Source organism: Helianthus annuus, chromosome 13, assembly GCF_002127325.2.
Source record: "Helianthus annuus cultivar XRQ/B chromosome 13, HanXRQr2.0-SUNRISE, whole genome shotgun sequence".
Classification (NCBI taxonomy): Eukaryota; Viridiplantae; Streptophyta; class Magnoliopsida; order Asterales; family Asteraceae; genus Helianthus; species Helianthus annuus.
This window is the reverse complement of record NC_035445.2, coordinates 133,308,213-133,336,170: the sequence shown is the minus strand read 5'-3', so window position 1 is coordinate 133,336,170 and position 27,958 is coordinate 133,308,213. Positions and strand designations below refer to the sequence as shown.

The 27,958-nt window shown below is 38.3% G+C and overlaps 1 protein-coding gene and 1 long non-coding RNA gene across 23 annotated transcripts; one reads left to right on the top strand and one right to left on the bottom strand.

The window, feature by feature from the left end:
* Positions 1-5,760: 5,760 nt before the first annotated feature.
* LOC110899356 lies at positions 5,761-7,196 on the top strand. Its single transcript, XM_022146242.2, has 2 exons — positions 5,761-5,946; positions 6,031-7,196. Exons 1-2 carry the CDS (start codon positions 5,775-5,777, stop codon positions 7,194-7,196), a joined length of 1,338 nt encoding a protein of 445 aa, XP_022001934.1. The 5' UTR covers positions 5,761-5,774.
* A 10,585-nt stretch (positions 7,197-17,781) lies between these two features.
* Positions 17,782-22,049, bottom strand: LOC110899358. Of its 22 annotated transcripts, none has more exons than XR_004877754.1 (12): positions 21,912-22,049; positions 21,742-21,823; positions 21,588-21,663; positions 21,461-21,510; positions 21,321-21,377; positions 20,440-20,549; positions 20,344-20,369; positions 20,163-20,221; positions 19,819-20,081; positions 18,910-19,739; positions 18,692-18,771; positions 17,782-18,489 (listed from the first exon to the last, which is right to left on the bottom strand). It is a non-coding gene; the product is annotated as an uncharacterized LOC110899358 (long non-coding RNA). The 22 variants fall into 22 exon arrangements; XR_004877756.1 differs by having other exon boundaries at positions 18,692-18,742; XR_002570189.2 differs by having other exon boundaries at positions 17,782-18,232; positions 18,481-18,489; positions 20,163-20,369; positions 20,440-21,377.
* Positions 22,050-27,958: the final 5,909 nt, after the last annotated feature.

Sequence of the window (27,958 nt, the reverse complement as noted above, 5' to 3'; positions counted from 1 at the left end):
CTAACCAGCAATCCTTAAAGAATTTACAAGACCAGATTATTCAAACTCCGGATCAACAGAAATGGTTGGGAAAATTGTTGGGTTATGATTTTGATATTTTATATCGGCCGGGAAAATTTAACACAGCTGCTGATGCCTTATCCCGTGTTTTTTCGTCGCACATGATGGCCTTCTCAAGTCAGGACACATCCTTTCTTCAAGTCCTTTAGCATAAACTTCAACTGGATCCGACACTCCAGCAATTGTATTTAGCCGTACGTGAGCCACTGCAGTACTCGGCCTATCAGATTCACAATGGGCTACTTTTATTCCGGGGTAGACTTGTGATACCGGATGACTCGGAGTTAAAGCAACAACTTTTGATGGAATTTCATGCCTCTACCACAGGGGGGCACTCAGGTGTCACTCGCACCTTTCACCGCCTATCGTCTTCCTTCTTTTGGAAAAACATGCGAAAAGATGTTAAGAACTTTGTTGCCCATTGCCAAGTTTGTCAACAAGTTAAATCTTCTTCATTGCTGCCCGCGGGTTTGTTACAGCCCTTACCAATTCCTTCCCTAATTTTTGATCATATAGCAATGGATTTCATCACCGGGTTACCTCTTTCACATGGTTATTCTGTCATTTTGGTAATGGTTGACAGATTATCGAAATATGCTCATTTTGTGGGTCTTCATTCTTCCTTCACGAGCTTATCTGTTGCTGCTGTCTTCGTGCAAGAATTTGTTCGCCTACACGGGGTGCCAATTGACATTGTCACAGATCGTGATCCTCGTTTTATGGCTAACTTTTGGAAGGAGTTGCATCGATTACAAGGTACCACTTTATCGTTTAGCACCGCGCATCACCCACAATCCGATGGCCAAACCGAAGTCCTTAACAAATGTGTTGAAATGTATTTACGGTGCTACGTGATGGACCGTCCAAAAGATTGGTTCAAGTACCTACCTTGGGCTGAATATTGGTATAATACCTCCTTCCAAACCGCTGCTCAGATGACGCCGTTCGAGGTTGTCTATGGTCGGAAACCCCCTAATGTGACCCGTTATATAAGGGGCACCACTTCCAATTTGTTGGTGGAATCTCAATTACTGGATCGCGATGCGGTTCTATCCACTCTCAAAAGCAACCTACTTCGGGCTCAAGCTCGAATGAAATCCTATGCTGATTCTAACCGCCATGATGTTCAGTTTGTTGTTGGTGATTGGGTATTCGTTAAGCTACAACCCTTCCGGCAACATTCAGTCCGCCTTCAGCGCCATTACAAGCTCAGTCGCAGATTTTTTTGGCCCTTATCAGATTCTGGAACGTATTGGCCCGGTTGCTTATAAGCTTAATTTACCACCTGAAGCAAAGATTCACAATGTCTTCCACGTCTCTATGCTACGCAAGTGCACCGGCAACCCGACTCAACAAATCACTCCCCTTCATTTGGTGGACTCTTCTTCCACCCTCACCCTACAGCTAGCCTCTATCTTAGATCAACGCACTCTCCTTCGTGGCAACACTCGTGTTCAACAATACTTGATACAGTGGAAAGATTTGGCTGCAACCGACGCTACTTGGGAAGACGCAACCACTTTGAAACAATCTTTTCCAGCCTTTCACCTTGAGGACAAGGTAAATTTCAAAGAGGGAGGTAATGTTGTGCACAAAATTGGACCAGCAGCAATTCAAGAGCCCAGCCCACAATCAACAAATCCAGTCCAACTCAGAAGGGGTGAAAGAAAGAAAGCATTACCTGCAAAGTTGAATGACTACAAGTTAACATAAAGAAATAGTGCAGGGATTTAATTAATTAATTTATATCTTTATATGGTCATGCGGTTGTAATGGGAGGGGTATGAAAATTGTTATGAAAGTTGGTTAGATCTTTCTTCCCTCATCCAATCTTCTGTAATCCTCTCATCTCCCTTCTATTGAATCAATCAATTATCCTTCTATCCATTACTGTGTATCATTCATCACACTTCATTCCACATTCACTTGACCATTTAGCTTTGGATCCAAGATAACCATCATAGCATCCACATCCTGATAACTTCGACACTCACTCGTCAACTCAGCTAGGGTTACTGAGTATATACTTATATACATTCTTGTCATATAAACTTTGATTAATGAATCTATAAAATTTCATACATTACGTATACTTACATTACGCATTCTTGTCTGTTAAACTATTTTTATATACATATATGGGTGTGCACACTGCACACGCGCTCATTCAATTTTGTATTAGACAATTTAGACCGTATATGGGTCATTATAGAAACAAAAAGATTCATGATAAATGACAGGAGGCTAATTCGTTAATTAACTTACAAATACAAAGTTTCAAGGACTTGTATGCTGAGTTTAGTATCAGTAGTACAACTTAGAAACACTTCATGATAGCACAATCCAAAACATTATTTTCCACGAAAAAGGTGGTGACAATATTGGTGATAGGTATCTGAACTGAAAACATTTGGCGATAAAGAAATTGAGAAGCTTGATCAAGAGGGTGACGCAACCCTCTTGTAGGTATTGTGCTACGATGGATTGCAGTTGATCACTGATACACACATACCTGAAATGCACAACTATAATAGCCGTTAATAAGGTGTAGAACAACCACGAGTCAAACATTTTTGTTGGCTTTTGTGAACCTTCTTGCGTTTTTATCGTCATTTATATGTACAAAGGGGACACCGAAAACCAGAAATTTAAGTTTCTAAGTGAAGGAAAAAAATTGGAATCGATAAACCTTGTTTTGCTTAGATAAGTATGGGTCAAAAAAGTATATATAGTGGTTACCGGCCTTGGAGAAGAAGGAAACTTGTTAAGCAAAATTTCTAACGAACTGGAGTTGACAAATTGCAGGAGAACGTTTTTGTTCTTTCTTTTTAAGTATGATGGTATCTTTTCTTATTATATATCGAGACTTAGTTTACTTCTTATTATAATATAATATAGGGTGTACATATTCAGACACCTTATTCCCTAAATCCACACCCTCCTATACGCTTCGTATAGGGCTATACGAAGCGTATAGGGTTGCTTTTCCCGACCAACTTCTGCACCTCGTACAACGTCACATCAGTCAACTTATACGGGGAGTCTAGGCCTGTACGAGGGGCCAATACGAAGGCCCTTAGACGCCTCGTATAGACCTATACGAGGCGTCTTGGACTGACCGATTTGACTATGAAGAGACTATGTCTGACATGACTTAAAGGCATACGGGGAGTAAAGACCTATACGAGGCGTCTTTAGCTCCCATAAAATGCAACCTACAGTGCGTTCTTGGTCCACATCCGAGGTTTCAACAAACAAACACTCACATTCTGTTTGTTCTTTTATTTGTGTTTGCGTTATTATCATCCCGGAGTGTTGAAATGTCATCATATTGGAACGGCAACTATATCTTCGGGCAATATTCTAGCGAAAATTGGAGGCACGAAAGCGTTCCGGTAACAGTTATTAGCGTAAATGTTTTAATTACTTGTTGTTTTCGTTTATTATTTACTAATGATGATACGGTTGTCTATTTTGGAGGAGTCTGGCGTTCCCGATTCTAATGAGCAAGAGGAGGTTGTGTCTAGTATACAAGGAAAACAAAACAGCCCGTTTCTAGATTTGAACAAGCATCCTCCTGTTGATGAAACAGCCCGTGTAGATGACTCATACCATGCTAGTGGATACGGAGGAGACGGTGGATACGGAGGAGACGGTGGATACGGAGGAGACGGTGGATACGGAGGACACGGTGGATACGGAGGAGACGGTGGATACGGAGGAGACGGTGGATACGGAGGAGACGGTGGATACGGAGGAGACCGTGGATACGGAGGAGACCGTGGATACGGAGGAGACGGTGGATACGGAGGAGACCGTGGATACGGAGGAGACAGTGGATACGGAGGAGACGGTGGATACGGAGGAGACGGTGGATACGGAGGAGACGGTGGATATGGTGGATACGGTGGATACGGGGGATACGGTGGATACGGAGGAGACGGTGATCATCAGCAATTCATTTCCCCGGGCACTCCTTATGTTCATCAAAACAATTCGGACGTTGGAGGATATGGTGGTTATGGTGGATATGGTAGATATGGTGGTGAAGCACCTCCCATTCTGGACAGTCTGTACTTAAAAAAGACGGTATAAATTACTATTTTATTATTAATATTTTATTATTATTATTATTATTATTATTATTATATTATTATTATTATTATTATTATATTATTATTATTATTATTATTTTATTATTATTATTATTATATTATTATTATTATTATTATTATTATTATTATTATTATTATTATTATTATATTATTATTATTATTATTATTATTATTATTATTATTATTATTAATATTGTCGATGTTACAGGTTTTCAACTCCTTAGATGAACTAAAGAAACGGATACAAGAAATAGCAAATGCGGATGGTTTCGTTATTGTCACCCGTCGATCAAAGAAAATCGGGGGAAGAACCGGGAGGGTATGGCTTGAATGTGATCGTGGTGGTGAGCACCAGAGTACAGCAACACTTAGAAAAGCTGGAAGCAAAAAAACCGGTTGCCCGTTTTACCTGCTGGCTGTCCGAAACCACCCGTATGAAACCTGGGAGATAAAAGACGGAACAATTGAACATAACCACGAACTTTGTGAGGACCTGTCGGCCCACGCGTTTGTGCGAAGGTTTACTCCAAGCGAAATGAAACTGATCGAGCAGCTGACAGCTCAAAACATGGAGCCGCGCAAAATATTTCAAACGATAAGGAAGCAGGACCCCGACAGGTTTCATGTTCAGAAAGACGTTCAAAACGTTGTAGCGAAGATTAGAGCCGAACAAAGACAAGGATTGACTCCCATGCAGTCACTAGAAAATGTGCTGATGAAGAACGACTTTATTTACGAGATCCGGGAAGAACCCGGAACAGAGATCGTAACAGAGATCTTCTTTCTTCATCGGGACTCGAGAGTCTTGTGGCGTGCATTCCCCCACGTCATGATGATCGATGCAACGTACAAGACAAACATATACAATATGCCCTTTATCCAGATTGTTGGTATGACGCCTACCAACAAATCGTTTATTATCGCGCATGCCGTTGTTAGTAAAGAACGGGGTGATAACTTTGTGTGGGTGCTTGAGAGGGTTAAGGCAATGTTGGATGAATGTATGGAGCCACGTGTGATTTTAACGGATAGAGACCTAGCCCTTATGGGCGCGTGTGCTAAAGTATTTCCAGACGCCTCCAGGCTTCTTTGCAGGTGGCACATACAACAGAATGTTATGAAGCACTGCAAGGGTGCCTTCACAGACGACGACTGGAAGACATTTTTGTCATTCTGGGGTTCATTGATTGAGTCTCCATCCATACCCATCTACGACTACCACTTGCGCAACATGCGAAAGCGACTTGTGGAGTGCAAACGTTCTAGTAAGTTTTTCTAATAACATACGACTCACCTATGCAAATTTTATTAAATTATTTTTACTTTTTAGGAGTCTTCAAATACGTGTACGATAACTGGCTAAAAGACTATAAGGAGATGTTTGTCTTTGCGTGGACTGATAAGAGGCGCAACTTTGGTAATCGTACTACAAACAGAGTTGAGAGCCAACATGCCAACTTAAAGAGATACGTCGAAGATAGGAGCTCGCTGGACCGTATAGTTGGTTGTGTCCGGGATATAGTTGAGACACAGTTCGGTGAAATAAGGAAGACTTTTCGAGAAAGCATCGAAAAAACAATGAAACACCACAAACACCCGATGTTTCAACACCTACTTGGAAAAGTATCCCACAAAGCCCTTGACTTGTTGCATGGAGAGGCAATTAGGAGGCTAGATGTCTTGGAGCGCTTTAATTCATCATGTGGTTGCCAAATGTGGCACAGCTGTGGGTTGCCCTGTGCTTGTAGGATAGAAAAGTACATGCGTGAAGGTAATAATTGTTGAACGTACAACACTTGTGTGATATATTTCCTTTTTTCATTTTACTTAAACAATATTGTTTTTAACCGTGCAGAGCGTCCGATTCAACTCGAAGACATAGACGTCTTCTGGCGGAAACTTAACTTCCAAAGTTGTAAATTGATAGACGACTCACTTGACGTGGTCGAAGAGCTAGATGTTGTTAGACAACAATTACAGTCGCACCCCCCAGCTCAGCAAAAAAGCCTGCTTTCAAAGATTAAAGCGGTGTTGACTCCAACGAAATCTACCAAGAAACCACCGGTTGTCCAACAAAATACTCGTGGCCGACCAACAACAAAGCAGGTACAAGAAAGGTTGGACGAGGCCTCTCGTATAGATGAAGAATTGAGGAGAAGCTCCTTCGGTGATGCAAACACGTGCTTTGAAGGTTCACGACAAAGTAAGTACGATAAACCTCGCCACAGCTCGTACGTTCCGTCTCAGGCCTCACAACAGTCGGTTATAAGGTCCCAAAAACCCAAAGCGACCCTAAGCCGTTCAAAGAGTTCTAAGAAGAAAGAGACACGAGATGATCACGGTTTTCCTTTAATCATTGGGGACGAGTACGTGGGAATCATCGAACGGTTTAAGTCTGACATTCCGCCAGTGTTCCATCCGTACGTCTCGTGCATACGAGATGTGATGCCGGACGGTCATTGTGGGTTTCGGTCTGTGGCTGTGGGCTTAGGGATGGATCAGAGTTCATGGGGGCTTATTAGGAGGGACCTTGTCCAAGAAATGGATCAGAACGAATCGATCTGGTTCCCAATATTTGAAGCATGGGCTGATGGTTATTTTCACACGCATCGTCAGGGCCTAATTTGGGATTCAGTGGCCGGTTGTGGGGAGAATCACTGGATGGACTTCCCCTTTGCAGGACTTCTTATTGCACAAACGTACGGTATCGGGGTGCACCTGTTAACGACAACCATGGGTGCGAGTTCCACTTACTTCCCAATACTAAGTCCTCCGGCTAATCAACAACCATTATTCATAACGCTTACACATGTTAACGAGAACCACTTCATACATGTTAAGCTAGAAGGGGATTATCCTATGCCACCAGCACACGGGCTATGGTTGACCCACCGAAGACCCCATACAGAACAATGGGAAGATATGTACTTGCCACGTCTAGAATGGTATACATCGATAATGAATCCTCGGCCAAGATCAAACCCCAGTCTTAATTACATAGATAGTTACACGGAAGAATGATTTTTGTAATTAATAGTATTTTATTGTAATTAATAGAATTTTTTTGTAATTATTAGTATTTTATTGTAATGAATAGAATTTTTTTGTAATTATTAGTATTTTATTGTAATTAATAGTATTTTTTTTTGTAATTAATACTATTTTTTTGTAATTAATAGTATTTTTTTGTAATTAATAGTATTTTTTTTGTAATTAATAGTATTTTTTTGGAATTAATAGTATTTTTTTGGAATTAATAGTATTTTTTTAAATTTTTCTACAAAAAAATACAACTATACGCTTCGTATAGGACTAGACGCCTCGTATAATATTGCACAAAAGAACATTTAGCCCCTGATATGCCCCCAATCTAGGCTTATTCCAGGGGCTCAAAGGTAATTATACACCAACCAGACGCCTCGTACAGACCTGTACGGGGGGTCTGTTTGAGCGGGATTTTGAAAATTCAATTTTTGAATATCTGAAATTCAAAATTTGAATTTTTTGAAAGTGGACGCTTCGTACAGACCTGTACGGGGCGTCTGTTTGAGCGGTTTAAATTTGAATTTTGAATTTGAATTTTGAAAAGCTTTTTGGTTAATTACTATTTTACCCCTGATATGCCCCCAGTATAGCCACTAAGCAGGGGCTCAAAGGTAATTTCAAAGATGGACGACTCGTACAGGTCTGTACGAGGAGTACAGTTGAGGCGGTTACTTTTTCCCCATTTCTTTTTTTAATTAATAAAATGTATTATTAAATTACCATTTTGCCCCTGTTTACCCCTTAGTATAGCCTTTTATCAGGGGCGAAATGGTAATTAACCATTTCAGAAATATCTTTTTGGAATGGTTAATTACCATTTTGCCCCTGATAAAAGGCTATACTGAGGGTTAAACAGGGGCAAAATGGTCATTTATCAAAAAGCATATACGCCTCGTATAGATCTATACGAGGCGTCTAGGCTTCGTATAACACAGGGGGGGGGCCTAGACGACACAGATCACACACACAAACAAAAACACACACATATACGCTGCATTCTGATCTATACGCCTCGTACGTATTTCAACCGTATTTTTGAAGAATCGAAGCATCACCGGTACGTATTTCATCCCGTAGTTAAGTATTTTTGTCTCGTTTATGCCTTTAGACCGTAGGTTTGCCCTAAAAGTTGAATTTTGTTGGGTATTGGGGGTTTGAGGTTGATGATGATGATGAACTTGTAGAACAGGACGCCGAGTATAGCCCTATACGAGGGCTATATGAGGGTCTGTTTTTTTTTTTTTTATTGTTATTGTTATTAATATTATTATTGTTATTAATTATTATTATATTATTATTATTATTATTATTATTAAATATTATTATTATTCTTAATTATTGTTATTGTTATTAATATTATTATTATTATATTATTATTAGTATTATTATTATTATTATATTATTGTTATTATTATATTATTATTATTATTATTATTATTATATTAATATAATAATAATAATAATATAATAATAATAATAATATTATTATTATTATTATATTATTATATCATTATTATTATTATTAAATATTATTATTATTATTATTATATTATTATATCATTATTATTATTATTATTATTATATTATTATATCATTATTATTATTATTAAATATTATTATTATTATTATTATTATTATATTATTATTATTATTATATTATTATATTATTATTATTATTATTATTATATTATTATTATTATTATTATATTATTATTATTATTATATTATTATTATTATTATTATATTATTATTATTAATTATTATTATATTATTATTATTATTATATTATTATTATTATTATTATTAATTATTTATTTATTTATTATTGTTTTATTTATTATTGTTTGTATACGTATACAGTATTTATTATGGAGGACGATCTGATGCCGGGCGGTGACATTCAGATAGAGCTGGTTCAGCAGGGTCCACGACGTAGACAGCGGCCGCCTGTGGATACGCTGCAGGGGCATCCGTATCTAGAGTTTCCCGACGGCACTGACGCCGCCCGTCATTGCCAGAAGCTTAGGAGGATGCACGTTGGATCGCATGCATCGATCGATTGGGATGCGATGGAGGAGATTGCTGAGACGCCGAGAGTGCGTCGGTTTATACCTATCGATTCGCCGTGGCATCGTCTTTTTGACTTGGCGCACACGCCGACCTACAGGGAGCTGCTGGTCGAGTTCCTTTCGTCATTCACATTTCACCCTCCTGGGGAGCCAGTGCAGCTTCCGTACCCAGGTGCTCCCCATCCGCCTGAGATTTCTTTCAGGCTTGCTGGCGTTATGCGTTCGATGACGCTAGCAGAGTTTGCGGTGCGTTGTGGTTTATACATGCAGGAGGAGATCGAGACTGAGATTTACACAGCGGGGCTAGTGGTGGTTGAAAAACCCACTCTTGTAGGGTTTTGGCAGGTGATTGCGGGGGCGGATCATTGGGAGCATGATAAGTCGAAGGGGAGGGTGTCGTTTGTTAGTGACCCACTATACAGGTATGTACGTTTATTATTGCAATTATTGTGATTATATGCACTGTTTATTAATCTCTGTTTTTGTATTTCGCTAACACTATCTGCAGGTATCTGCACCATTTGCTCGCCACTTCTATATCAGCGCGCGGCTACAGCCGTGAGTGGTGTACGACCACAGATCTTTTTTTCCTATATTGTTTGTTGTATAGGAGGCCGTGCGCGCTAGCACACGATCTAGCCCAGTACTTCGCCTCCGGCCATCACCGGCAGGAGCGCGGATTTTTGTATGGCGGGGCATACGTGACCGTCATTGCCCGTTCATTGGGCCTCGTACCACAGCAGGACCCACATCTACGGACGCCGGCCATCATGCCGACGCGGATGGGTATGCAGTCGCTATGGGGGATGAGGGTTATCAGGAGGTTCCCCGTTGGCCCGCGGTTTAAAAACCGCGACGGGGGCGTATGGAGAGAGGAGGCCCTACCAGAGCATTTCGAGCCCGTTCATCCTCCTGCAGATCCTGCTGATGTAGTGCCCGTGGAGGACCCTCCGGAGGATCTAGACGGTGCAGCGGGGCCACAGCCACCGCCACCTGCCGGGGCACCTCAGTTTCCACGTCACGTTATTCGAGGTGGTGCCCCAGGAGCTGCGCTACATCCGGATGTACGAGCCAGGCTTGACAGGCTCGATGATTTGGTAGGTTGGCTGGTACGGGCGGAGCAGGATAGACGAGAGAGAGAGGGATTACCCCCGATACCGCTTCCACCGGTTCGAGCTCCACATCAGCAGCACCAGCCGCAGCAGCAGCACCAGCCGCAGCAGCAGCATCAGGATTCAGATTCGGATTTGGATGCATAGACCTGTTGTTGTTTTTATTGTTATTATGGATGTACAAACTTATCTTATATATTTTTGTTATGGATGTAAACAGTTATCTTATATATGTCATATTTATGTTTGTTTTCAGTTATTCGGTTACTCAATGATTGTTCTCTTAAATTTAGATAATACGGAAACAATATAACCCCCTGAATATAATACGGAAACAATATTTGAAAGAAATAAAATTTTAATCGAAAGAATAATATTTAAAAAGTAAAATGTTAAAAACAATATAATATATTTAAATAGCCGATTTTTAAAAAACAAAAAAAAAAAACAACACTTTTTTAAAAATAAAAAAAGAACGATTTTTAAAGGCAAATAGTTAATTTTTAAAAAACAACAACTTTTTATAGTGTAAAAAAGAAAAAAAAAACTTTTTTTAAAACCAAAAAAAATTTCATCAAAAAAACACATCTTCAAAAACTATCCAAAAAACCATACCAAAACCCACCAAAACACCCCTCATTTCAGCCCAAAAAAAACACCAAACATAGACGCCTCGTATAGCCCCATACCCTGCGTATAGGGTTCCTTAAACAACGTGCCTGACACCCTCTGTACACCCATCGAATTCAGTGCATGGACGCCTCGTATAGGTCTATACGAGGCGTCTAGGTTTAAAAAAGTGTGGATTTAGGCGCAGTGGGTGTCCGGATAGGCGGAGCCATAATATAACACCTTGTATTCACTTGTTAAAAAACCACCATTATTGCCATTCGAAAATAAATAAATAAATGGAACTACCATTATTAATTATACACAAAAAATAGAGAAAAAAAAGGAAAAACATCATTAGTGGATCGCTGATTACCGATCATCAATAGATACCAATACGTGAGGAAAAACGGCTATCATCATCATCGACGGAGTACCAACAGACACCCAACACAAGTATATATGTTCGGATCCGGACGACATTTTTGGGAATATTTTTCCGGGGTCCATCGCTAAATTGAAGATATCAGATTTGGTTCACGCCCAGACTTTTAGTTGTTTGTCATGAGGTCCCATTTGAGATTAAGATTCCCACAAGCTTTTCGGTCTTTTGTCGGCAAGGTCCCATATGCAACGGGTACTTACGTCAATAATCCGTCGTTAATGTGATCTATAATGGGTAATGAAAACCTACCGTAATGGTATATAACTGACAACCTAACATCAATCATTCTAAAACCATAAATGGTAACCGTAACACTCTAGGAAAATCTCATATCGGCCAACAATAGAGATGCTGGATTCATAAGTAATACTGAACGTCAAATATCACCAACATGCTGTGAAACAAATAATACTTCACAGTTAAGCGCGCTAAGATGGGTGTAGTACCAGGATGGGTAACCTCTCGGTAAGACTTTACCAAAACAACCAAATACAAATCCATGAGAGCCTGTCACAGGCAAAACGAACAATATTTGTGTCAAGAGAGACCAAATGTTATAAATGGTATCAAAGCCACTTTTATGCCATTCGAGATGGTAGGGCAAAGCTCATCATGGAGATGGTGAGTCCTTGGGGGTGTTCCAGGCGGACACCATAGGATTATCTCACATCCCAACTTGATTGGGTTGGTGGAGCAAAGCTCGTTCAGGAAGACGGGTCCATAAGGGGGAGTGATCGTAATACATTAGGAAAATCTCGCATCAGCTATGGATATGAGGGTTGCTAGGTTCACAAGGAGTAGTAGACCTCAAATATCACCAACTAGTTTAGCAGATGAAAACTCTAAAGTTAAGCGTGCTCGTAATATGGTGGGCAACCTCCTAGGAAGTCCGCAACATGGTAATCATAAATATTTTTTTGTGAAGGACAAAGCGATACCAGTGATACGAGAAGGTGGGTGTTGTAGATACAAAATGTCATTAAATCCTGTCACTATAATACTCTTATCTAGATTACATTTTAATTCATGGTCTCTAACAAAATTATAGATAATTAGTTAGTAGTTATACTTTATCCACTTATAAAAAACTAACTCTCTCCAAGAATTTTTAAACGCTTATAACTTTTTAGTATGTTAATATTTTTTTAATTACAAAATTGATATATTACATGATTAGCAGTTCTAAGACCATGTGTAGTGGTGAAGAAAAATAATGCCCCCACCATGGGGCATTATCCGACACGTGGCAATCCAGTCAGCATGGGGCGTTATTACAAAAGTAGCGTAGTGGGTATAATGCCTAATAATGCCCTTCCAACCATTAAACAAGAAAAAAGAAAAAAAAAAGCAAAGTACTAGCTCATTGGCTAGTCAAACTTCTCTCTGACAGACTCACACTCCCATTGGCCACATGTATTGCTCATTTAACCACTTCGGCGTTTTATTTAAAACGCTTTCATGCAAAATTTTTCAAAAATCACGCCCTATAACGCCTAGTGTAGTGGGGTGGGGGGCGTTTTGGGGCGTTTTTTTTCAATTTTTTTTAAAAATCACGCCCCACTACGGGTGGTCTAAGGGTGAGTAATAACTGAATCGTTAACCGAAACCAAACTGAAATCAAACAAAAACCGAATTAACTGAAAACTGATTAACCGAAACCTGAATTAACAAAAACAATTATCATTTTTTTGTACCCTCATTTAACCAAAACAACTATCTTTATATACATATATGGATGTGCACACGTGCTCATTCCAATTTGTATTAGACAATTTACACCGTATATAACCGGTCATTATAGATTCAAAAAGATTTATGATAAATGATCAGGAGGCTAATTCGTAACTTTCAAATACAAATTTTCAAGGACTTGTAAGCTGAGTTTATTATTATCAGTAGTACAACTTAGAAACACTTCTAGATAGCACAATCCAAAACATTAATTTCCCCGAAAACGGTGGTGGCAATAATGGTGATAGGTATCTGAACTGAAAACATTTGGCGATGAAGAAATTGAGAAGCTTGATCAAGAGGGTGACGCAACCCTCTTGTATGTATTTCGCCACAATGGATGGTAGTTGACTGATACATACATACCTCAAATGCACAACTATAATAGCAGTTAACAAGGCGTAGAACAACCACGAGTCAAACGCTTTTGTAAACGCTTTTGGTGACTTTTGTGAACCCTCTTGCGTTGTTATCGTCATTTATACTCACCAAGGTGACACCGAAAATAGAAATTTAAGTTTCTAAGTGAAGGGAAAAAATGGAATTGATGACCTTTATTTTGCTTTGAGAAGTATGAGTTAAACAGTTATTTATAATGGTTGTGATTAGCCTACTGGCCGTGGAGAAGAAGGAAACTTGCTAAGCAAATTTCTAACGACCTGGAGTTGACCAATTGCAGGAGACTTTTTTTTCTTTTAAATATGATGGTATCTTTTTATATACAACTAAACTAGTTTAGCTCTTACTTTAACTTAACACACACAAAAACTAATAGGTTTGACGAATCTCGGAGATATACCTGGTATTCACATGTTATGAAACCACCATTATTGCCATTCATAAAAAAAAAAAAAATGAAACTATCATTATTCTACACAAAAAATAGAGGAAAAGAAAAACTAAAAAAGAAAAACTTCTTTAACCGATCGTTGATGGATACCATAACTTGAGGAAAACGGCTTGAAGAAATACGTAGCTAATTTTAAGCTTAATTAGTTTGGTTTATATTTCTAACATGAGGGTTAATCTTCTTAGTCTTTTCTGAGCTCGGATGTGACACGATCTTCCTGCAAAACAGCAACACCGTTAGCTAGTTAAGAGGGGAATATGAGGGTTTCCCCCTTAACCAGACTGCGGTGTCAGAATAAACTGCTTTGAGGAAATAAGTGTGTTAAGAGTGAGATTAGAGAGAATGGAATATTTAACCTGTGTATGGAGTTCTCTATTTATAGCCGGAGAGGTGTAAGAGAAGATGGGCTGATGGGCCTTGGGCCAAAAGGCGACAACAAGGAATATCCTCCTTGTCTCACTGGTGTCGACAATTAGTGGTTTCCAGAATCTCTTTGGTGCTGGCGCACCTTGATTGGAGCCACGTGTCCTAGTTGTCAGCCTTGCTGTCCTTCTGCCATCAGCAGATGAGATGAGTGGAGATCATGGGGCAGTTATCGCCGCCCCCTGATTGGTGCCACGTAGGTGTCATTGTGTACTCTCTGTCTCCTGCACAACTGTTAGTCGTGGAGCACGATAGAGCACAGCCTGGTGGACGCCGATTGGCTCGCTCTTCTGCCACCCGTACCTTTCCTACTTGCTGAAGTGGCCCTGCGCCGTAACTCTTGCGCGACCCTTGTTGTGCACGTCATTAGCCCGCGCAAGGTTATAGGAGTTGAGAGCTCTTATTCAGGATGCTAAGTGTGAAAACTGATTTTATCGCTTGTTTGGGTCTCGCGCGAGGCTTAGGTTGTATGCTAGTGGCCCGCGCGAGGTCTCTGGATTAATCAGTTTTGTGTAAGGAGTATGGTCCAGCGCGTGACCTGAATGGTCTGCGTGGCTTTTTGGGACCATACCCCTTCACGGCTATAATCATCGACGGAGTATTGACAACTAATTCCGAACCCGGGCGTCTTTTGTGGAAATTCTTTGCAGATGGAAGTTCCATTGCTAATTTGATGTAGGTTCCCGTTGCAGATGGTTCTGAACGCTCACGAACATAAACGAACGCACACAACCTCTGTTCATGTTCATTTGTTTAAGTTATCGGACAAAATTTCTGTTAAATAGTGAAATATTGAATGATTTTATTTAATGATCGAGTCACAGTATATAGTATATAGACATCATAACAAAACCCTAACTAACCTAATAAGTCCGTGGGCTCGTACTAACAAACCTTAATCTGATAATATTATCTAATACTCCTCTGCAGTCAGAGTGGAACAAAACCAGAAGCTCAGGCTCAGACTGGGAAACAAAAACATAAAATAAGATAAACGTGCTTTCGTCGACTAAAAAAGCCAAACTTTTGCCAACAAATCCATATTTTGAATAAGTGTGTCATACGTAGTCTTTAGTGACGAATCTCGTATTTCTGCAAGAGGCGTGTAATGCGGTGACGCGACTGCAGAGATTTATCTAACGAACTAGCAGCGCGGCGGCGGGCCATAGTCCTGCAGGTGGTGCGGCGGAGGACTGAAGTCCAATGAGCGGCAGACCGAAGTCGGCGGCAATAAGATGGACCGTGGTCTAATAAGTGGCAGACCGAAGTCGGAGACAATTAAAAAACAAAAGAGAGAGGCAACTATGTCTCGAAAAAAAATGTAGGAATTGTGGCCTGGATCTTGTACCGATAACGAAGCTTTATTTGAACTTCAGACTGAATATAGAAACGAAACTAGGAAAACAAGGTGGGACAAGGCGGCAGCGGTGGCGGCACACCACCCTGTCTAGGGTTTGTATATTTGTGGTGGCGTGGTTGCGGCGGAGAAGAAGGTAACCAGAACCCTAAGGCTCTGATACCTTGTTAAATGGTGAAATATTGAATGATTTTATTAAATGGTTGAGTTACAATATATAGATATGATAACAATACACTAACTAACCTAATAAGTTCGTGGGCTGGTACTAATAAACCCTAATCTGATAATATTATCTAATAATTCTTGTTCGTGTTTGTTCATTTACTAAATGAACGGGCATAAACGAACTTCCTGCTAAACGCTTCACGAGCTGTTCCCTGAACATTCGGTTCGTTTATAGCCTAACTATAACACTCTAGGAAAATTACACATGGATCATGGACGATAGAGAGGCTAGATTCATAAGGAATGAAAGACCTCAAATATCATCAACGCCTTTTGGGCACATTGGCTGTGCAGTAGATGAAATCTACATAGTTAAGCGTGTTCAGGTGGTGGCAATATCAAAGTGGGTGTGATGTCTTCAAAAGGGCAACGACAAACAAATCCGTGAGTTTCTAGATAGACAAGCATCAGGTGCAAAACATATAATATTGGTGGTACGAGAAGCCGAGTGTCACCATAACCGAAAATGCTAACTGAAATATAGAAACCAAAAAATTTAATGGGTCATTCGATACCTCTAACTACATTTGATTTCCTTCATCTGAATTTGGATTACCAACGGCTTGATTTCCGATGGTGTATCACCGAAAAACTAATGTCGATACCCACCTGTACTGACGTAAAAAAACCATTGAAAAGTTGTGACACCATACGGTAGTCACTATGGCACATTTCGCAACCGTATGTGAATGCTTCTGACTTTGCGCTGCGCTGCTGGTTCTGTCGCTAAATGTTGTTAGTTTTTTTTAAAGATAGAAAAAATAAATTAATTCTTTTTTAAAAGAAAACTAAGAACTTTGAAGATATCAAGTGTTAGTCAAGATATCTTACAATATATAAATACAAATATGGTCAAAGGTAATTCCAATAAACTCTAAGGCTAGTGAATTACAAGCTTTATGACACAAATAAGTATTTTAAGACCTATAATTAAACTGATATTGTGCACTATATGCATTGTTTTATACTAGTCGTTTACCCGCGCGATGCGGCGGGAAACATGTAACTTAGGTTGGTGAGTTTAAGGCTATGTACGAGGATGTAGTTTCCGATGTGGCGTGCGGCGACGATAGTGGCAGTGTAGCAGAACGTGAGGGTCGGTTGCGGCCTTCTTCAGCGGCGGAGAATCAGCGGTGTGCGGCGATCGGTGGTTTTGCGATGGCGTTTGGTGGTTATTGTGTGACGCTCGGTTACCGGTTTCAGGAGAAAACAAAGAAAATTGTATGATTCTAGTTATGTTATGAGGGGTTTTAAAGATGTGGGTATATCAACGGTTTTGAATGATGAATCGTATCATCAGTTACAATGAGGCTTTCGGCAGTGACGAAGATTGACGTTTTCAACCGGAGGTAACTATTATTAACACTTAGATATATCTCAATATGTTTTGTAGTTTTAAGTACCCTATGGCCCTAACCTCTAACTCTATAACAGTAATGTTTATTAATTCTTACATTTACAGCAATTTTTGCCCATTAAGTTTGTTTTATATTTATTTAGTGGCTCAAATTGCGAGACAAATTATTTTTTGGCAAATATATTCCTAATTTTTGTTAGTAGGAAGTAAAAGATATTTGAAGGGCATTTCATAAATATGTAGAGGGTCAATCGGCCAGATTCTTTGTAAAATTAAAAAAAAAAATAAGTGGGCTTTAAGTGCTTCCCTCTCTCGGTCTAACTTCACTGAATATTTGCTAAAAAAGATCAGTTGTGAGATTCATACTCAGGTCAGTCACATGCCCAAACCAATATGAACAAGATTCATCGTTGTTTCCATATCCATTACAAGTTTAATACCATCTCAAAATTATATATAAACAATGTATAAAACTAAATATGTCAAGCACCAAATAGAATTTAAGCCCAACAAAAAAAAGAAAAAAAAAGGAAAAAACAGAAACAAAAAATTATGTCAAGCATGTGTTGTTGCGCGGAAGAAACGCAGGCCGGCAAACCACTTATGGATGAAAAGAAGGCGCCTCATGGGAAATTTTTTTAAAGGTTGAGCCATATAAAGGCATGAAAATCCTCCAGGTGTGAACAGGTAATCAGTTATGTTGTTTTAACCTGACTGTTTTCTGTTGCTGGTTCAGAAGCGCACCCCTCCGCTTTAGCCGGTTCAGGCACTGGCTCAGCTAGACGTGGAGGATTGTAGGAGCCTCCCATTTATCTTGAAAAGATCTCCTCCCTTCCGCAAGAAATTCAAAGCACAGCCACATGTAAGGTCAACAAAAATGATTTTTAGTAAACTTGACATGTTGCGTCTTCAATACATTACAGAAGACAGAAGACAGTTTGACGATGCTAAGCGGGATATATGGATAACATATCTATTATATTTAGTCGCTCTACAGGTAAGAAAAATGCTGAAGCACATAACTTGCTGCCAGCATTCAAGGCAACTACTCGTCCTTGACAATCGATGACTTGAACTACCTTTAGTACCTGAAGTTGGCTGGTGTTGTAAGCACATATTACTAAAAAAAGGACAAATATTATAAAAAATATATATATATACCAAGTCTATTTAAAAAAGAAAAGAAATGAGTTGTAACAATCAAATTTGGTATCGAATATATGCATAGAGTTGAAAAAAAAAACACAATCCCTTCTATGCACTAATCAAAATATAAACGTATGGACTCACCAGCTTGACCTGGAGAGAGAGGCTTAGAGGGAAGATTTATGAGTTTGCAATCTGCCAACAAATTCCCTGATATAAAACAACTGATAATACATAACAACATTACCCATGTTTCTTCCCAAAAAACTCAAACTGAACTCATTTTTGTAATTTAGACACAATAAATTCCAAAAAAAAAAAAACAGATAAATAAAGCAATAATGGATACAAATGTTACTGACCTGAATCCATCCCCGTTCATATGCCACCGTCACAAGTACCATGACGGTTCTTTTCTAGTAAGGTCAGTACAACCACATAGCAGCTGTCTCTGCCGCCTATTGCGGAACCCGAGACGCCGTCAACACCAGATCCACAAGATCCGGTACCTTCGTTCGTTGGTGTAGTCACCGCGAGACTTACCTGCAGCCGCCGAAGGATCTAAAAAGTTAGCGTCTCTCTGTCTTCACCATTGTGTTCGCCGGAAGTCTGTGGTTATCGCGAACCTCTAGCGCCGCCGTCGGGGTTTACGATGGTTACCGACCCATCCATCTTCCGACACTAATACCATCCACCATCGGCATCTTGGCCGGCTCCCATCTTCCATTCTCTCACTCCTCTGCCCATTCTTCTCTCCAGCTCCCTCTTTCTCCCACAAAAAAAAGGATAACATCAGAGGAACCCACATCTGATGAGATGAAATCTAAATCTGCAAGACAAAAGCATTGAAAAACCCTAAGTGCAACTCTGCATTCAAGGAATCAGAACGGTTTTAATATTTCTTGCAAAAAACAAATTGAAAAACCATAATTGATAATGTCTTTGTTTCAATTCCTTGAACATCGGTATGGAGATGAGAGAAACTCTCTCTTAAAAGAGCCCTGTTGCCAACTCATTAGACCGCTATGTTCCCGGGCCGAGGACGGGTTTTCCCCCGCCCCGCCATGTGATATTAACGAAGACACCCTGCTCTGAAGGGTTCCTGTTCCTTCAAATCCACTAATCTCAAACATCATCACCCATGACCTTGTCTCAACTACGTACGAGGTTGCATGGTGACAAAAGCTTCCGGCTTATCAAAAAAATACACATTATAATTCGCCTTACGTAGTTTCAAAGTTAAAACAATAAAAGGCTGTTTTTTTTCGTACCTGCTACTATTTCTGACACTCGGAAACTGCGGTTGCCGTATGACGGGAATAGTGCAGCTGGTGCAGTAATAAGTTCTAACGTACCCTGCGTTTTAATGAATCCTTCTAATAACAGACCGATCATATCTCAAAACTCTCTCCGCTTATATATGTGTTCATAGTTGATCTTTCTGCCACAAGAGTCCGTAGGTCATGCATCGCCGTTTTCTCAAAGATTTGCGGGACTGCGGGACCAAGAGTTTCGAGAGTATGATTGAGATTTCCTATTATGAAAATATTAAATTAGTATCATATCAAACATATAACGTTATGAATTATATCCAGAACGTGTACTTATAACATACCTGCCACAAAAAGTCATCAACTGCATCATCGATTCCGAGCACTGAGAGTATCTTTTCGGCTTCAATGAAGAAACCAAGAACCACAGAATCAGTAATAATGTCACAAATGTAACGCTTTCCGGTCAGGACCTCGTATAAGACCAGAGTACTTCCGTGTGCAAATGTTGGATGCAACAAATACCTTTTTTTTATTTTCGTGCTATCCCACTGTCAAAAGATTCAAAAAAAACAACTGAACACTTCATCAAAAACTCTAGAACTTAACACTGTCAATTACCTTTACCACACTGTTAAATATCAGCTAGACACACCGTTTGCTTCGGGGTCCTCGCGATATAGAGTCAGTGAGCGTAGTTTCATAGTCTCCTTGGTGGACCCCGCGATTTTCTCAAGTTATGCACATCCCGGAAAAATTAATTAGAAACAGAGTTGCAGGTTCGAAAAGATTCATGAGATACTTCAAGGGTTAAAAAACTATTTTCAACATTTTGTTTAAAGTAAAAAAAATAACAATGCCAAAGTCAGTATATGTATACCACAACTGAATAGAAATTGAAAAACATTACATTCACCAAATCAAGTTAGGAAAATATTAAACATTCACAGGAAAAGAAATATACTTAATATGGTTTAATGTTTAGAATACTTCAAGCAACTGAATGGAAGTAAAATAAAACTTAAGTCTATTTTTATCTTAAGCTAAGAAACAAATTACATTTCACGTATATATAATACTAATTTATGCTAATTGGAGAAAATGGTCTCATAATGATAATATTGGCAAACAAATTGACGACTACAAAAGTAAACAACGTAAACCCTAACAAAACAGTTAGACCACGTGTAGTGGTAATAACGCCCGGTAACGTCGGGTGTAGTGGTTACCGGGGCGTTATAGGGCGTTTTTTTTTGAAAAAATTTTATAAATCACGCCCCACTACACACGGTCTTACTATTCACTTAATTCTTCTTTTATCAACTATAGCAACACATCCAATTCAAAACAATCAAATTAACCAAACAAAACAGTTATTATTCATCTAGTCATCCTTTCATCAGCTACAACAACACATCCGATGTTGAAACAACATGAAATCAGTCAATCACAGCTTCATAAACAGAGTTCACTCAATAAAAAAGCTAGGGCTCGAACAATACCTTACTGAAATTTTGTAGAGATCGACTGGTTATCCAGCTTGTTCATTCCAGATGATACTTGCAAGATAAACAGAATAATCAACTTAAAATTAAAGATACAAACTTCTTTAAAGAAAAAAAATAAACTATAGAACACATACCACATCTGGTTATTCCGGTGCACCCTAACACGAACAACTCAACGACAGATCTGAAATATTACACAGATCCGATTCAAATAACAAAAAAAAAAGATACTGTAAAAAGAAAGATACCGAGCGGTCAAACCAGTCGATCTCGTGTTGGATCTAGAGAGATTCATCGCTGAGGAAGCGTATATCTTGAAGCGACTGGTAAAGAAACCCTAGAAATGGTGGTGATGATAATGAGGAAGTCGATCTGGTGTCAGATGTAAAGATAGTTTAGATGATGAAGATGATACCTGCACCGGTGGTTCAGCCTCCGATGGCTTTATCTTCGCCGAAACCCTAGTCTCCTCCACCAGAGCTCAGGTGTCGGAACCACTGCATTACAACCGGTAGTGGTCACAATGATTACAGAAAATTGTAATAACGAAAGATTTTCAAGATTCCTAGAACAAAGGTTGCAGACCTTCAACGATCTTGTCATGAAACGGCATCTGATGAGAGATCTGGCATGATGTTCTTGAGTCGTAGAGCGAGAGAGAGAGAGAGGATCTGGAGTTTTGTGAGACATCTGAGTTGTGAGAGAGAAGGAATGAGAAAGTGGATCCGTGTGAACACAAAAACAGCCGTCAGATTGTGATCCGTGTGAGAAAGTGAAAGAAAATGGACGGCTCTTGATGGATCCGGGTGAAGGGTAAAAGTATTGTGTTTCTTTATGCCTTAAGACTTGTACATTATGCATTGAGGGTGTTTTCAACACATTGCCTAATTACCATTCTGTCCTTCCTATATCCTTATTAAAGTAGTATAGATATATTCTTGTCATATTAACTTTGATTCAATGATCTATAAAATTACATAGTTATGTATACTTACATTGCCAGTTAAACTATCTTTATATACATGTATGGGTGTGCACACACGCTCATTCCATTTTGTGTTAGACAATTTACACTATGTATAACCGGTCATTATAGATTCAAAATGGTTATGATAAACAGGAGGCTAATTCCTTAACTTTCAAATACAAATTTTCAAGGACTTATATGTTGAGAGAATAAGTACAATTTAGAAACACTTCTTGATAGCACAATCCAAAACATTATTTTCCCCGAAAATGGTGGTGGCAATATTGACGAGAGGTATCTGAATTGAAAACATTTGGCGATAAAGAAATTGAGAAGCTTGATCAAGAGGGTGAAGCAACCCTCTTGTAAGTATTTCGCCACAATGGATGGTAGTTGACTGATGCACACATACCTGAAATGCACAACTATAAGGGGAGAAGGGGTGGTCACTAGTGATAGAATTCTATCACTCCAAATATCCAATCAACTCATGCCATGTGATCACCCATTATTCTATCACTAGTGATAGAAATGTAGTGGGGGTAGTCAATAGTGATAGAATTCCATCACTCACAATTTTTTTTAATTTTTTATTTTAAATTAGAAATTAACAATAAAACATTAAAATTATAAATTTTATTAAAATTAAAAAAGAAATATTTTATGCTACAATTTAAAAAACAATGCTAAAAAACCCTGCAAAACATTTAAAGCCCAGCCCAGTTGATCAACCCAACACACACGAAACCCTAACCTATCAAAACCTCATGTTTCTTTATTATAACCCAAACAGAAAAACTCTTTTCACCACCGCCGTCTGCACACCTTCTTCAACCTCAAGCTTACAACAATGGTGATATTAAATTATTTTAGTCATGAGTCAATCCAACCAGCCACAATGGCAGTGTTATGGTCATTGACACCGAAAACTGAAATTTAAGTTTCTAAAAGGTGGAATTGATAAACTTTATTTTGCTTTGAGAAGTATGGGTCAAATAGGTATTTATAGAGGTTGGGATTACCCTAGCGGCCTTGGAGAAGAAGGAAACTTGTTAAGCAAATTTCTAACGAACTGGAGTTGACTTATTGCAGGTGAACGTTTTTATTCTTTCTTTTTAAGTACGATGGTATCTTTTCTAGTTATGTAGGCCATGTAAAGCATAAATTAACATATTGAGACTAAGTTCAGTTCTTATTATAATATAGTGCATGGATAAGACAAAAATGCTATGCGAAGTGTTATTAGCTGAAATGGTAATTTTTGTTTTGAACTGGTTTTCCAATTGATTTTCAAACCGCTATAAATTTTTAAAATTTTAATATTTTTTTAAATTATATCGTATTAATAATGTGCATTTTGTTCTCTTTAATTTGAGTAGCATATTGCTATAGTTTTTTTTTTTTTTTTTACAGGATTTTGAATACCTATTAATATGATTTTGAATACCTAGTACCCACTACGTGATTTTGGATACACAGTACATAACTACGTGATTTTTGAATACCTATTACGTGATTACACATTCAACATAAATCATTACATGATTACACATTCAATATAAATTCATTACGCAATTACACATTCAATAAAAGAACTTGATTATTTATGCTTTATTACGTGATTAAATCTCCAATATAAGACATTATGTGGTTATTACAGGTTGCTTTGGCTAATGTTTTGTATATAATTTTATCCTTAATATGTGCTTAGAGCATTCACATCCAGCTCTCTAAAAATAAACATACATTCCACTAAAAAACAACTCCTATATCAATATATTTTCACTAAAAACAAATAATTTTTCTCTTTCATTTTCAGTTAAATAATATTTTTATACCTTTATTATTACATTTTTTTCTCTCATTCACTCACAACCACTTTCAATATATATTAAAAAATTATAGTGGGTGAACAGTGTCCCCCTAGATATACAGATGAACAGTAACATTTTCTCTCGCCTCCACTCACAACCACTTTTTACACTCTTTATATTTTAAAAACCCTACACACAGATTTTAATTCCCCGGATGTGAATGCTCTTATATTTGAAATATTAGGTATTCCATATGAAATATTATGTATAACATCTATTGTTTTAAGTAATCAGTAATTATGTAATCACTGAGTGGGGTTCATAAATAATATAATGAAATCACGTAATCACAAAATGGGTATTCAAAATCATGTAGTCACGTAATAATACATAGTTAACTATTGTTAGGTAATTACGTAATCACTTAGTAGAGTTTCACATCAAATACTATAATGAAATCACCGTAATCACGTAAAGGGTATTCAAAATTACGTAGTCACGTACTGGGTATTCAAAATCACGTAATCACGAAATTGGTATTCAAAATTCTATAATTTTTTAAGAAAACTATAGCAATAGTCTGCTCGAATTAAAGAGAACAAGATGACCGTTAATCCGATGTAATTAAAAAAATATTAACATATGAAAAAGTTATAGCCGTTTGAAAATAAGGGTGCGGGGGGGGGGGGGGGGGGAGGAAGAGTTCAAGTGAGAAAAGACTAGAATACCCTTGCTTTATTTGGTTTTTCAATTGTTTGAACTTAGATTTACCAAAATGTCACTGCACAATTGATCAGTGGAAATCAAGGGTTGTGAGTGTCACCTACACGTCTTAATCTTTTTGTGTTTATAGAATAGCCTTTGTCTTATAATATAACACACTTGCCAAAAACTAATATAACATTTAGAGAAAACTAAACTAGTAACAGGTAGATACCTTATATTCACTTGTGGGAACTATTTTCCAACGGAAGTTCCATCGCTAATTTGAGGATGAGATATCAGATTTGGTTCCCGCCCAGACTTTTAGTTGTTTTTCATAAGGTCCCATTTGAGGATAAGATTCCCACACAAACTTTTCAGTCTTTTGTCGACAAGGGCCCATATGCGACGGGTACTTACGTCAATGATCCGTCGTTAATGTGATCAATAATGGGCAACGGAAACCTACCATAACGGCATATAGCTGGAAAGTTAACATCAATTATTTCAAAACCATAAACAGTAATCGTAACACTCTAGGCAAATCTCATATCGGCCAACTGTAGAGATGCTGGATTCATAAGTAATACTGACCCTCAAAGATCACCGAGGTGCTATGAAACAAATGAAAACTCCATGGTTAAGCGCGTTCAGATGGGTGTAGTACCAGGATGGGTAACTTCTCGGTAAGTCTTTACCAATACAACCAAATACAAATCCATGAGAGCCTGGATAGGCAATCCATCGCGAGCAAAGCGAAGAGTATTTGTGTACGAGAGAGCATATGTTACAAATGGTATCAGATCCACTTTTAAGCCATTCGAGATGGTAGGGCAAAACTCATCATGGATGGTGAGTCCTTGGGGGTGTTCAGGCGGAAATCTTAGGCAAATCCCACATCCCGACCATATTGGGATGGTGGGGCAAAGCTCATTAAGGACGACGGGTCTATATGGGGGAGTGATCGTAACACTTTAGGAAAAAATCTCACATCAGCTATGGATAGAAGGGTTGTTGGGTTCAAAAGGAGTAACAGACCTCAAATATCACCAACTAATTTAGCATATGAAAACTCCAAATTAAGCATGCTCAGGTAGGAGTAGCAACCTCCTAGGAAGTCTACAACAACATGGTAACCACAAAAAAATTTGTGAGTTCCTGGATGATAGGGGAAAAGCATACAATACTAGTGGTACGAGAGGCTCGGTGTTGTAGCAACCAAAAATGCTAACTGAAAAATAGTAACCGAAAATGGGTCATTCGATACTCTAACTACATTTGGTTTCCTTTTGATATAGGATTATCAACATCCTGATTTCCGGCGCTGTATCACCAACAAAATATCGCCGCTACCCACCTTCACCAACGTAAAAAAACCCGTCGCAAAGTTGTCACACAATACAATAGTCACTAAGGGTTATTTAGTGACCGTAGGTAATTGCTTCTGAATTTGCGTTGCTAGTTCTGTTGCTAAATGTTGTTAGTTTTTCTTCTCAAAATTAATAAGATAGAAAAGTTAATTAGTTCGTTTCTTGCATAGTTGGTCCTGCCATTGAGTTTTATTGTAGGGCCATGCTGGCAACGCGGACTAGAACTTAAGTTGTTTCACATTCACTTGACCATTTAGCTTTGGATCCAACATACCCATCATAGCATAGCATCCATATCCTAATATTTTCATTTTTCGACACTCACTGGTCAACTCAGCTAGGGTTATTGAGAATACCTATATACATTCTTAATTTCTTATCACATAAACTTTGATTCTTAAATCTATATAATTTCATATATTAGGCATACTTACATTATTAGTTCAACTATCTTTTTATACATATATGGGTGTGCATATACACTCTGTCCATTTTGTATTAGACAGTTTACATTGTATGTAACGGGTCATTATAGAAACATAAAGATTTATGGTAAATGATCAGGAGGTTAATTCATCAACTTTCATATACAAAGTTTCTAGGACTTGTAAGCTGAGTTTATTATCAGTAGTACAACTTAGAAACACTTCTAGATAGCACAATCCAAAACATTAATTTCCCCGAAAATGGTGGTGGCAATATTGGTGATAGGTATCTGAATTGAAAACATTTGGCGATAAAGAAATTGAGAAGCTTGATCAAGAGGGTGACGCAACCCTCTTGTATGTATTTCGCCACGATGGATGGTAGTTGACTGATACATACATACCTCAAATGCACAACTATAATAGCCGTTAACAAGGCGTAGAACAACCACGAGTCAAATGCTTTTTTAAACTCTTTTGGTGACTTTTGTGAATCTTCTTGCGTTGTCATCGTCATTTATCACCAAGGGGACACTGAAAACCAAAATTTAAGTTTCTAAGTGAAGGGAAAAAGTTGGAATTGATAAACTTTATTTGTGAGAAGTATGGGTCAAACGACTCAAACAGGTATTTATAATGGTTGTGATTAGCCTACAGGCCGTGGAGAAGAAGGAAACTTGTCAAGCAAATTTCTAACGAACTGGAGTTTACCAATTGCAGGAGACTTTTTTTGTCTTTTAAATATGATGGTATCTTTTCATATACAACTATGTAGGCCATGTGAAGCATAAATTTGATATATTGAGACTTAGTTTAAGGCTCCGCCTATCCGGACACCCACTGCGCCTAAATCCACACTTTTTTAAACCTAGACGCCTCGTATAGACCTATACGAGGCGTCCATGCACTGAATTCGATGGGTGTACAGAGGGTGTCAGGCACGTTGTTTAAGGAACCCTATACGCAGGGTATGGGGCTATACGAGGCGTCTATGTTTGGTGTTTTTTTTTTGGCTGAAATGAGGGGTGTTTTGGTATGGTTTTTTGGATAGTTTTTGAAGATGTGTTTTTTTGATGAAATTTTTTTTGGTTTTAAAAAAAGTTTTTTTTTTTTTTTTCTTTTTTACACTATAAAAAGTTGTTGTTTTTTAAAAATTAACTATTTGCCTTTAAAAATCGTTCTTTTTTTATTTTTAAAAAAGTGTTGTTTTTTTTTGTTTTTTAAAAATCGGCTATTTAAATATATTATATTGTTTTTAACATTTTACTTTTTAAATATTATTCTTTCGATTAAAATTTTATTTCTTTCAAATATTGTTTCCGTATTATATTCAGGGGGTTATATTGTTTCCGTA